The 13,584-nt window shown below is 37.1% G+C and overlaps 1 protein-coding gene across 13 annotated transcripts in view; it reads right to left on the reverse strand.

Moving 5' to 3' along the window:
• The window catches only part of PLEKHA5 (pleckstrin homology domain containing A5), a 242,278-nt gene that overhangs the window by 56,850 nt on the left and 171,844 nt on the right, over nucleotides 1–13,584 (reverse strand). For 9 of the 13 annotated variants that reach the window (XM_045073127.1, XM_045073130.1, XM_045073126.1 and 6 more), the window contains 4 exons: nucleotides 10,815–11,280; nucleotides 7,360–7,443; nucleotides 4,679–4,798; nucleotides 3,816–3,869 (listed from right to left, as the gene is read on the reverse strand). In XM_045073127.1, the coding sequence (XP_044929062.1) occupies nucleotides 3,816–3,869; nucleotides 4,679–4,798; nucleotides 7,360–7,443; nucleotides 10,815–11,280 (724 nt within the window). The remainder of the gene's footprint in view (nucleotides 1–3,815; nucleotides 3,870–4,678; nucleotides 4,799–7,359; nucleotides 7,444–10,814; nucleotides 11,281–13,584) is intronic. The other 4 variants (XM_045073128.1, XM_045073133.1, XM_045073131.1 and 1 more) reach the window with 2 other exon arrangements.

Raw genomic sequence — 13,584 nt, forward strand, 5'->3', positions numbered from 1 at the left:
ACACAGCTCTAGCTGGGTAGAAGTAAATCAATTTCACTAATTATTGGAACAGAGGAATATTCTGTTCACAAAGAGCTTTTGAGTACATGGGGAAGAGGGAACCCCCAACACAAATGCGGCTGATGGAGGTATGCCTCTTCCTTTTCCGTTCTAAAGCAAATGTTTCTGCTACAAGTAACCATAATGATTCTTAAAAGGAGAGGGGTAAAGGGAGAATGCCCTAATTTTAAGGGCAATTTAATGTTACAATAAAATTTTATATCTGAAACATGAGAAAAATACTTGCTGCAGTCCAGTGCAAGTAAAGCTCAGATCTGCAGAAGTCAATCTCCATTTACTGTGGCAAGTATTCTTAGAGGAGGAGGTTGGTCACTGGAATGCTGTAACAGAGTCAGAGCACTGATGGTGGAGAGGGTAGGCCACATGTTTGGTTTACCCACAGGAAGCTGTTTACAGCATTCAGACTCAGACTCAATTAGTATGGCTTTTTTTTTTTTAAAGATTTTTTTAAAAAATTTATTTGACAGGGAGAGATCACAAGTAGGCAGAGAGGCAGGCAGAGAGAGAGAGAAAGAGGAGGAAGGAGGCTCCCTGCTGAGCAGAGAGCCCGACGTGGGACTCGATCCCAGGACCTGAGTCGAAGGCAGCAGCTTAACCCACTGAGCCACCCAGGCACCCAGTATGGCTTTTGTTATTGTTAAAAACACTTCAGTAAAGGACTCATCTTCAAAATGGTGGTTAATTCGAAGTCAAATTATATTGCTCAAGCTACAGGGACCAGAATCAAGACTTTTGGACTGACTGTGTGTAAAATGTAGATACTCAGAATTTCAGATAAGGCATTTTTATTTCTCATCTGTTACACTATAAGCATTCTAGTGATAACAGAAATGAATTTACCTCTGAAGCAACCCAGAGACTATACTCAGCTCTATTTTTCATGAACTTCAATCAATAAAAACTTTCTTTTGACTATCTCACAAGGGGCAAGAGAGAGAATGCATCTTGTTGCTGGCCTTAGGTTATTCTATTTTTTTTTAAACAATTTTTTTAAAAAAGATTTTTATTTATTTATTTGATAGAGAGAGATCACAAGTAGGCAGAGAGGCAGGCAGAGAGAGAGGGGGAAGCAGGCTCCCTGCTGAGCAGAGAGCCCCATGTGGGGCTCGATCCCAGGACCCTGAGATCATGACCTGAGCCGAAGGCAGAGGCTTAAACCACTGAGCCACCCAGGCGCCCCCGACCTTAGGTTATTCTAATGATCTGAGCTAGGAGAGTAGGTGTTGAAAGTGAGTATTAATTAGCACATATTTGGTACGATATGTAGTATAAAATGTGACCAGAGCCTTTTCCTCTGACTTTCAGATTTTAAAATCTACTTTCCAATCTGTAGTTATATAAAAACTGGTGAATCAGTTTATAAACCAGGCAACCAATAATGCCAACAAAAACAACAGATTTGGTAATCTATAATAGGTTACTGGCAGTAACAAGATTAAAAGCTGGAAATGTTTTTTTAAAAGCTGGAAATGTTTGAGCTGAATGAAAAAAATTTCATTAAAGCTCAAAATTATTAAGATTTTTTTCTGTAACATAATAACCTTACTACTGATTTGAAATATAGAATAGTTCAAAAGTAAATATTTCATTTACATTAAATGTAATTATTTAAAACAAATTTTTTTTTCATTTATTTAAAGAGAGATTTTCTTTAGGAAACCTTAAAGATATTTATTTAGGCATCTCTAAATTTCTGGGCAAAGCCACCACCTTTTTTCTATAAATTGTCTAATTATATCTAAAAATGGCCCATTTTTTCCCATTAGAAATCATCTTACTCTGTGCAAATAAGCATTCAAATAATTATCAGAATTCTTTTCGTTACTACAAGATTTAAAAATGGGACCAATATAACTTTATTTCATGATCTAAGAAATAAAGGCAAATAAGAAAAGGCAAATTACTGGCAAATCTCTACTGACATGTAGAAGGAAAAGAGAGGATCAGTGAAAAATTGACATTTTTGGAAGCCACCAATAGGACTATTAGCATTATCCTTTCTGACAGCATAGACTCGGCAGAGTGCTGAGAGGACCAACGGGAACAGAAACCTCAGTCGAATCTGGGTCACTTGGGCAAAGAGCTCAACCTGGGAAAGGCAGCTGAGGAGAATCACCTTAGCAAATGGTATTTCCATATACTTACCTGAACCTTCCTAGGGTTTTTTTTTTTTAAGTTTATTTATTTATTCAAGTGACCTCTACTTCCAACTTGGGGTCTGAACTCACGACCGGGAGATCAAGAGTCACCTGCACTAACTGCGCCAGCTGTCAGTGCTGTGATTTTCGAAAGGCTGAGGTCTCTGTACTTCCAGTTTTCATTTACGGAGGTAAGTAATAAATCACAGCGAATCACTAGGTTTATTTCTAGAGATACTATAGAACTTCAGACTCACAATTATACTGTGGTTTACACCTAATTTTTGTAGTATCCCACTATTATTCAGAACTATCTCTAGCTTTATAGGCAAAGGAGCTTTTATGAAAGTTATTTACCATGTATCTTAGAGGCAATGTCACATATTGAGGGAAGACTTACTTCTACCATTTCACTGGCTAACGTGTCTTTATCAGACTGCTTTCAAAGTGTATAATTTAACACCGTGGTTAAATTTCAACAGTACCGGTCTCTGGGGTGGAGACTGGAATCTGGAGTCATGAAATGCTGATTTCTAAAGCATTCCCATAGACAAAATCATGATGAAAACATGTTGTGGGAAAATAAACTATTAAAATTCATTAATATAAAGAAAAGTATTTTTTAAATATACTTTTTTATACTTTAAATATCTTAAGTATATTTCTTTTAAAAATTAAAACAAATGAACATCTTTTAAAGGGTTATCCTAATGCAAAATCCCTCTTTAAATATAACTAAATTAAATTAGCACATTATTACTTTGTTTTAAGCAGGCAACTATAAATATGTAAACATCTGTCTTACAACAATTTCCATAGTAACCTCTTCCATTTGTTAAAATATTTAAGTTTGAACATTTTGAAACAAACTAAAACACGTTATAGCTTAATTTATATAGATAAAAAATGCATTCACTGGAAGAAATCCTATGTCTAAGAACATATCAAAAATTCTCATCAAATTAAAATTAAATATTAAAAGAGAGTTTCATAAAAACTAAAATATGGAAGTGTCAGTCCCTAGTCATGAACTGCCATTCATACCCACTGCTACCACTGAGGTAATTCAAGGAACTATAGGTCACTGTAAAACTGACTCTATACAGTTTAGTGAAGACCAAACACCAGGAGCACATGGCAAATAAGGACCAAAGTTATGCAATTAAAAATGACCACCGCACTTCTCATCCATAGTTAAATCTCCCTTTGGGAATACAGAGAACACCACACGCACCCCTCTCTCAGTCTTCCAACGAGGCATTCACCGCCTGGTACCTATTTCTTTACTTAGGTCAATTCCAAACGGAGATAAGCCTTAATGAGTGTTGAGTGTTTTGGGATGAGAAAACGGAAGTTTAGAGAATTCAGGCTCTCAATTTTCCTGTGACCCAGCATCTGCATTGCCCCTAACACTCACAACTATCCTTTCTACTTGTTTTTGTTGTTTGTTTTGTATTTCTGAATTCCCCTGTTAAGAATCTTATTCTGTCACTTGTAAAAGTCATGCTATTAGCTCATAGCTTAAATGACCAAAATATCGGAGTAGCCTGGAAAACTGTACTACATTTCAAAGGTTCTGTTAGGTATAATAAGCAAAAAAAATTCTACAAATCCCACCTGATGATCCAAATATATGGTGTTCCTTTGAAGATGATGTGAAAGAATTTCATTCTAGTAGGCATCAATCAAGAAACAAAGGGATAGAGAAAGAGGGTGTAGAATTCATGAAAAAGTCAATTTTGAAATAAGAAAAACAGGTAGTTTACCCCAACCTAATATGTTACAGTACACAACTTTCACATACATGCTCCCCTGTAAATTGTACAGATGACGTATTATAAAATTACACTTAGTTTTGTAAGAAATTAAGTAGACATGCACAGAAGCTAATATATTAAGCAGAAAAATCCTTCAAATGGCTTTAGCAGACTCAGTGTTAGAAGTTTTACGTGTTAATACTTTTCTGCACCATAGTACTACTTCTTTGGATGTTTCTCATATAACCAGAGTCTATTAAACCCTTTGAGAAATGTTTACGTGTGTTCATTCTTTAATCAAGAATGAAAGAAATATCTTAATCTCTGATATTTAAAAGGCAGTGTTACTACAAGTGTAATCAATTTTCAACTTACTACTTTCCAGGAATTACACCATTTTTCAATATGCTTTATCAGATGTGGAAGCTACAGTATACAGCGAATGATAACACTGTTTTGAAGTCTGTCTGCATTTCCTATCTCACGACCAAAAGTTGGTGCGTGAGCGGGTTGGAAGGCTAAGAAGAAATTAATCCTACCCGTGTGTCCCTTTAATAAGTATAAACAAGTGAATTCTCAAAGGGTCAATAGGAGATCATAATGTTGCTGCAATGATTGTATGGGCTCATGCTCGACACTAACAACACCGATCAAACTGATTAATGAGTGGCTCAGAATCAGTGGTAATGGCAGACGACACATACAAAACTCTTAATAGCTGACCTTTGGGCTGTGGGCCTCAAGTTTCAGCTGCATGAGCTGTGCTAACGTGTGTTCCCGGACACTATTCAGTTCGGCCTGCTGCCGTCTCAGCTTTATTAGCAACAGCGTAAGCTCCTCTGGCTGAAGGAGTACAATTTAAGAATCCAAACAGTGGAAAACAGATTAATTGTTGTCTTAAGTGACAGATATTAAACCAAGATTTCTTGGCAAGTTTCCTCTTATGGCTGACATCAAACATAGTGCCTAGGCACTATGATGATAGGTCCTACATAAATGCATAGATATCTAGAGAAATAGAAGGAACAGTGTTACTTAAAAGATACAGCGGAACAACAGTATATTCAGGCATTTTCTCAGAATTCAAGAGAGAATTAAGTGTTAAGTACAAAAAAGCACAATGCCAGAAAATCATTATAAAGTTTTGTACCTAAGAGCTATTAAATTATTATTATTCAAAGATATTCTAAAATGACGCCTAAGACTTTTACAGCAACAGAACAATACCTGCGTGTCCAACACTCTATTTTAGGGAACAGAAGGTAAATAAAAAGAATTAAACTTCATGTAAAACTTGGATGATATCTTCATGCCATTAAACTCAGTACCTGGGAACTATTAATTGCTTCCCAGTTATATTATTAAATGTCACTGTTAGGGGATTCACAGGATATTTTAAATGACCAAAAGATCAGTTTTTATTTCTAAGGAAAAAAAAAAGACAGCATTTTATATAAAGAGAAAGGTTCCATGAGTATATAAACCCTCTTCCCACACTCTGGGGCAAGCAGAGAACTTCTGATTCCTGATTGGTTACTATGATCCCTTAGGGAGATAAATTTTCAAAGGCAGATAAAATTCCTTAACAGGCCAATCTGACATATTTTTCTTTGTTAGAAATGCAGTAAGGTATGGTCGTTGGCAGTCTTACAGGTCATAAAATATTATTTGGTCTTTCTCTGAACTTTGCTATGATTAAAAACTGCAGAAAGGCCAGAGGGAGACTCATCACCTGAGGGCTGTGGTGTGCACTTGAAAATTCTAGACCAAAAGCCTTCCTGAGATGGATCTGTCTTGCCTATACCACAGGGTTAACATGAGCTCTCTTCTATTCTGTTCATTTGCTGCTGTTCTTTTTTTCTTCTCTATACAACAATTTTAAGGGACAGAAGAAATTTTTAACTGTTATATGAAATATTAAAAACTATTGCCTTCGTTGAGAAAAATCTCAGAATTAAAATGCAGTTACTATGTGATTCTTTAGAAAGAGCCATCGACATGGATAAGACATTAAGGAGTCAAAGAATATGCGTGTATGTCCTGAAGAAGAAATTTCATAACAGGAAAAGAAGAGCTACTTTTGCTCTGATGCCAACCACATCTGGTGACCTCAGGACTATGGGGTTGTCCGTCTTAAGATCACCATATCAAGCTCTTGAGGTCCTGCCAACAGAGCAGGTGGGGTTGTGTAAGGGATTTAGATATTCTAAGACCCAGAGTGACCGAAAGAAGGAAATCTCGAGACTCTGGTTTATTATTTGCTGAGTTAAAAAGATAAAGAGATTTTCAAAAGGACAAAAGGTTCCAGTAAGTTTCCTATATACTTAAACTTTGAGGCATAATAAAAACAGGCACATTTTTGACCTGCACAAAAGGAAGTAATAAGTAAATTTTATCCTAAATATCCACTAGAGGGAGCAAGAAGAAGATAAAAATTCATAATAAGATACTTATTAGCATTATCTTATGACGGATGTCTGTTTCTTCGTCAGATCAACAATCTAATATGTAAAAATTACAACATTTAAAAGTTTTTAGTTTTAATCAAGTAATATTTATAACCTTTAATAAATAAGCTGCCAGTAGCTTAAAGTCAGAATATCTTCCTTATATCTAAGCACATAAAGGATGAAAAAGGAAATAAAACAATGTCTGCAAAACACACAGAACATGAATTTGTTTTGATTCCTTCAGGAGGACAATTTCAAATGATGAACAACTATCTAGATCCTTAAATCACATCTTCACTGGAACTGAGACTACCTACTGACATTAAAGCACAGATAAAAGAATGCCATTAAAATTAAACGATGTAATGAAAAGTCCTCCTTTCTCTTTAATGAGAAGAATAATAGTGTCCTGGTGATAGAACTCCTTCTCAATTTGAACATAATACTGAGGATGAAATGATAATGCTAAGTACTTGCTAACACCTCGTGTATTTTTATAGTCTCTCTCTGCATAAATATGTAAATCAGTTTTTTCCCTTCTAAAGTAGTTAATCTGTATAAAAATTCACAGGAGAAACTTCTTAAGAGGCCTGAGTGTGACTACACATGGTCGCCTGCTGGGTTTGTTCCACTAATCTACTACTCCAACTTCTGTTTTAAGAACAAGGGAATTAACATTCAATGAAGTAAACAAACCCTCTCAGTTTATACAATAAAATCTGAAAATATAATCTTATATTTAGGCATTCAGACATTTAGGGAAATATATCCAATCTGACAATGAAATGGTTACATGATCTCCGATTCTTCTAATGAGCTTATCTTTCACAAAAGCTGCAACAGTTTTTCTTTGGGAGGAACCCCTTTTTCAAACTTAGAAGCTCTGTTGGATATGTGCTATCATGTGCAGCACATATATAAATCATGGTACAGTAAATAAAAACAACAACTCACCGTTTTGCCTTGGAGGCTCTGGGGACTAATAGACTGTAAAGTCAGGCCAGCTGGCATTGACCTCCTGTCAGGAACATAGACATGCTAGGAAAATAAGGGTACAATGTAAGTTCTGTGGTCAATGTCAGTGACGAGAATCTTTTTACATTATAAAATATCATTGAAAATTTGCTATTACTGCTTATGAATGTAGGTATTAAAAGTCAGTTGCAAAATGGTATCTGAAACTGCATCAATGAACTTTTCATACTGTTAGATTAATACCTACTGGCTTACAGGCATAACTAGGAGAGATATTGTGGGTTTGGTTTCTGACAACCACAATTAAGTGAATACTGCAATAAAGCAAGTCAAATGAAATTTTTGGTTTCCTAGTGCATGTTAAAGTTATGTTTAAACTATGCTGCTGTCTATGAAGTGTGCAATAGCATTATATCTAAAAAAATGCATATACCTTAATTAAAAGATACATTACTATAAAAAATGCAAACCATTGTCTGAGCTTCCAGTGAATTATAAATCACTGATCACAGATCACCGTAACAAACAATAATAAAATGGTTTGAAGTATTGTGAGAATTACCAAAATGTAACAGACACAAAGTGAGCAAATGCTGTGGCACTGACATTTTTGTCAGAAGGACTGGTGCAAACCTTCAATTTGTGAAGAAAAAAAAAATGCGGTATCTGCAAAGTGCAACAGAACAAAGCAGGCTTGTGTTTATGCTCTAAGTGAGTTTTTTACCCATCTTTGATTCTGTACTATCAAACACTGTTCGTGAGGAAAATATTGGATCAGTGAGTTATGCAGATGTTGGCACCACTGGTGTACAGTATCACACCACACATCTGTTAATACCACCACCGATCCTGAAGCGCCGGAAAGCTGTCAAGCTCACAGTGGCAGATACAGCATTTCCAAAATTCTAATTTTTGCTTGAAAGCTCCTATTTGTCATCAGTGACAAATACAGTTAGCTGTTTCCTTGGAAGTGACAGGATAACATTTCACTTTGAGATGTGTCTGTCAAATACCGAGTCTGAACAACTATAGTTTGTCTATCATTCGTTCTTCCAAGTAAAAGTGGTGTTTCATGAAAAAAGGAGCTAGTCCAGCTTGCACCTCTAACGCACGCATGTTTTTCTGTGAGTCAACCCTAATATTAGCACTTTGGTATGCAAGAAAAATGTCTTCAACATATTTCCCATTTCATCACATAGAAAATTAAAATGACATATAACAAAAGGTTAAGATGAATAAAATTATCTTTTACTGCTTCATCAAAGGGATTTCTAAGTGAAACTGCTACTTTATTTCTACTGCAAGTGGGTGGCACAGGAACTTACAGTGACCACCACTAGTTTGGAGCCACTCCCTTGATTTATGTGAGGGTACCAAAACCCACCATTGTTTCTGTGCTTTTAGAAAATGGTAACAAAATGAATATCGCCTTATTGCAATTGTAGAAACAGTTTTGAGCTTATTTATAGACTCCCTGGAAGGGTCATGGGAACCCTCAGAGATCCATGGACATACTTTGGGAACCACTCATCACATCAAGGGAAACGACAGGACACTTTGAAAGAAAATTTTGGCAATGTTTAAGAAGTTTTTGGGGAGAGAAGCAGTAGACATTAGTTGACCAGGAACTAGATAGCAAGGACACAGTCATCTTCTATTTGTTATTGAAACAGATGATAAATTAATACCAATACCAGAAGAACACTTTTCAACCACACACTAATCAATTGTATTAGAGTAATCTGTCTTGAGTATTGTTTTTATTTATTTTACTTGTTTGAAGGAGTGAGAGTGCACATGCATGTGCACAGAGAGGCGGACAGGGAGAAGGACAAGCAGACTCCACACCCAACATGAAGCTCGATCTCCTGACCCTGAGATCATGACATGAGCTGAAATCAAGAGTTGGATGCTCGGGCACCTGGGTGGCTCAGTGGGTTAAGCCACTGCCTTTGGCTCAGGTCATGAACTCAGGGTCCTGGGATCGAGTCCCATGTTGGGCTCTCTGCTCAGCAGGGAGCCTGCTTCCTCCTCTCTCTCTCTCTGCCTGCCTCTATGCCTACTCGTGATCTCTCTCTGTCAAATAAATAAAAACTTAAAAAAAAACAAAAAAGAAAAGAAAGAAAAAAATCCTGATTATTTCTAACGGTTATTTATGGAAAAATCAAATATACACTTTATGTAACGTTACAACTGAAGGATTCAGTCTGTCAAAAGGATACTAAAAGGTACATTTTAAAATGGTATAAAGCAAAAAATTCTTTAGAATTAAAAAGGAAACAACAGAAAATTTCCTTTTCATTTTAGGATAGACATTACAGAACTGGCTGCGTGTAGGCTGACTGAGACGACGGCTTTAGTATTTTAAGAAGCTAACTAACACTAAGTGCACTCATAATCTACTAAGCAATGCTTAAACCAACTGCAAGTACAAGTTAAAACCTGATTCCTATGTGAATCTTAATTTTAAATCTTTTTTTTTTTTTAAATATTTACTTATTTATTTAACAGAGATTGAGAGAGAGAGAGGCAGAGAGGCAGACAGGGAGAGAGGAAGGGAAGCAGGCTCCCCGCTGAGCAGAGAGCCCGATGTGGGGCTCGATCCCAGGACCCTGAGATCATGACCTGAGCCGAAGTCAGAGGCTTAACCCACTGAGCCACCCAGGCGCCCCTGAATCTTAATTTTAAACAAGAATATACACCAGGGCTTCTTGGTACATTATTCTTCTGATATTAAACTGGGCCGTCTAAGGAGATATTTCGATAAGCCATACAAGCAGCTGGTTAGAAGATGAGGTCAGCACTTACCTAAGCGAAGAGCGGGACGAGCCTGATATACGAAGGCAGGTATGTTGGAAGGGGGCAGGGGTCGTATTTTCAAGTGTGTGGAAGAGCCAATAAAAACCCAAGTGGGCTTAACCTACATGGACGGCTGATGAGCTATGCTGTCCAGCATGGAACAGTGCATAAAGCATCTGCTCAAAATAGCTAGTTCTGTGCTCTTGAGAGACAATGCATTGCAAGCTTAGGTTTTTATATGTGAGATTCTGACACTGCAGATTATTCTTGCTTAGTTTTTAAAACAGAAGAGCTGCCTTGCTTACTTACCTCCTCCCTATATTCATGTCTTTCACATTTTCTAATTAATTAATTATTTTAAATATTTTATTTATTTGACAGAAAGAGAGATCACAAGTAGAGGCAGGCAGAGAGGGAGGGGGAAGGGAAGCAGGCTCCCCACTGAGCAGAGAGCCTGATGCGGGGCTTGATCCAAGGACCCTGAGACCATGACCTGAGCCGAAGGCAGAGGCTCAATCCACTGAGCCACCCGGGCACCCGACTTGTCTTTCACATTTAAAAGAAGGCATAGTATAGACAGAAATAACAGAGCATCCATAAAGCAGTAGTTTATGCAAGATGAGCAGCTAGCTTACCTTAGGGTGGTGGGCCCTGTGCCTGCGATCTATCGTCACATCTCCTCTCTGAATTGGGGAAGAGACTTCTGATCTGTACGTTCGTTGAGGGGAGTATCCCTGATAAGCAGCTATTGACCCATGGGAAGGTGATGTGGGAATAGAGTGCATGGTCTGATCAGAAATATTAACCATGGTTTTGGGACTGGTCAAAGGACCGTGACGAGGGAGGGTGCTCTGCTTATTATAGAACTGACGCTGCTGCCACTCGTAAAGCTGCCACATTGTGTCATCTCTCATTGATCTCCGTTTCTCTTCTGCTCCAGGTCCTACTGGTTGGTCATGAGTGGAAGGGGTTACACTGCAGATACTTTCCGGCCTGGTCTTGCTGTTCCTTGGGAGTGTTCTATAACCCTCAGGATAGCGAGCCATAACCTGGGCTCGGTGGCTTGGCATATTTCTTGGTAATGTCTGATAAGAAATTACTCTAAAACAAATAAACAGACAAAAAAAGAATTGAAGTGTAAACATGAACAAGAGAGTTGTTTCCTAGATTCTGAATTAGAGTACATTTTCCCCCCTTCTGGTAAGTAAAATATATATACTGGGACTTACTTTTAAAAAGTTGATCACGATTTTACACAGGATATAAAATATTCATGAATAGATTTTAACTTTTTTATGAAATTCAGCTTGATGAATTTACTACATTAAATAAAAAACATCTTTGTTATTTACATAAAAGACTATTCACGTAACATACAGTTAGGTTATGAAAAGGAAAATACTTATTAGTAAGAATGTCTAAGGTCTAATCTCGTCTGTCTCTATAGCTTGTTTTTAGATCCACAGACGCCTAGAATCTTTTCCTACATCTCACCAGAACACTTAAGTGGGATCTCTGTGTAGGAATGAAATCCTGAAGCATTTGAATTGAGCCTACGAAGCCAGCAGATAGGAAATGAACTCCTCAAGGTTTGTGTGATTCCTCTATTGCAACGCTTCCTTCAGAAAGCATGACTATTTCTAGAAGAAGTACATCAGTACATTTGTGGTTGGAAGAGAGAATTCCCCTTGATAACTTCTCTTAATTTGAAAAATAAAAATGACTTGAAGCTAAAGCTCAAAACGGAACCATTTAAAGACAAAATACTTGAACATGACAATATTTACCCATACAACTGCAAAACTCAGGAATTTTCCATGTTTCTAGCATAGAAATGAATATTCCACCTTGGTATAAACATTTGTGGGAGGCTTTCTAAAGCAATCTAAAAGTTCCTCATGGACATTAAGCAGCTAAAATAAAGTTCTTCTAAAATGCTGTTGTTTCTGGATATGGACACATTAGGTCTATTACTTTTTTTTTTTTTTTTTAAGATTTTATTTATTTATTCGACAGAGAGAAATCACAAGTAGGCAGAGAGGCAGGCAGAGAGAGAGAGAGGAGGAAGCAGGCTCCCTGCTGAGCAGAGAGCCCGATGCGGGACTCGATCCCAGGACCCCGAGATCATGACCTGAGCCGAAGGCAGCGGCTTAACCACTGAGCCACCCAGGCGCCCATTAGGTCTATTACTAAGCACAGATTATTTATTCCAGTTTTCTAAAATCAAAGAATAAAGTAGAATTTTAGTTCACAATTAAAAAAAAAAAAAAGACAGTACAATAAAAGCACTGCTCTGAATTTGTCAAAACTATCCTTTTGCTAACCTCGTGCCAGCAGATACAGTAAATAAAAGGGATTTTCAAGAAGTCGATTAATTTAATTTAATTTAATTTAATTAAAAATTTCAAATCAAGTTAGCATTCGTGTTTTCCCACTATCTCCAGAGGTAGTCATTAGATGTAATTACAAATCAAATTCTAAATGCAAACACAACCTTTTTAATAACAGTAACCACAATAAAATCTAGATTTAAAAAGATCAATATTAAATCATAAGTATTCATCTTATGCTAGCATCTATACTGGGGATAAATTTATATCCTAATATAAAATGTAATTCAATAAACCAAATGTGGGAGAGTTGGGACCCCACAAACTCAGGTTTCCTGACCTCTTCTTTCAACATTTAGTTAATGCTTTTCTTCGGTATACTGTATTTTCAACACAGAGCATATTTTGGAATTGGGCACGCATAATTGCATAACATTTTGCTGTCTCCTGCTGGATGTTAAAATGCTCACAAGGCTGGTGATTACATAGACCAGAAAAGGCAGAAGACTCAACGTGTAAGGTACTTGACCACACTCTTTAATCATCTGGGGATCCTTGGCTGGTAACCTGGATGTCAGAGCTGTATGACCCAAAGACCGCTGTCAGTAACAATGCCTACTAACGTGTTGTAGTAAGAAAAGACTTTGTTCTGATTCGGTGTAATGAACTGGGTGCATCTGAGCTACGAGGTGTGGGGAAATAAAAATCCCTGTGGAATTTGTGCCCACTAAGGCACTAAAATGATGTTACCTTTACACAAACACCAGAGGGAGTCTCAAATAATACCTTTTTTTGTAGCTTAAAGCACCCACAGAAGGGATAAAGCCATGAAAAACATAGCAATACAGTGGAAAAATAGTAAAGAGGAGAAAAACAGTTGACCCAAAGTCAGGAGGGCCAGGATCCTTGCTCTTCTCCTGAGTACAAAGACTTTGGAGTTCATCTGGGACTCATACAATGTCAGTGTATGGTAGGTTTTTTTCTTTGTAGGGTGGGTAGATGGGGTAGTTCATGTTTGGCTAGGAAAGACCAAGAGTATATATTCCTTTTAATTTTATTATTTAAAGTGATCCAT

The sequence above is a fragment of the Mustela putorius genome, unplaced genomic scaffold, assembly GCF_011764305.1.
Source record: "Mustela putorius furo isolate JIRA1106 unplaced genomic scaffold, ASM1176430v1.1 tig00537227_pilon_pilon_pilon, whole genome shotgun sequence".
Lineage (NCBI taxonomy): Eukaryota > Metazoa > Chordata > Mammalia > Carnivora > Mustelidae > Mustela > Mustela putorius.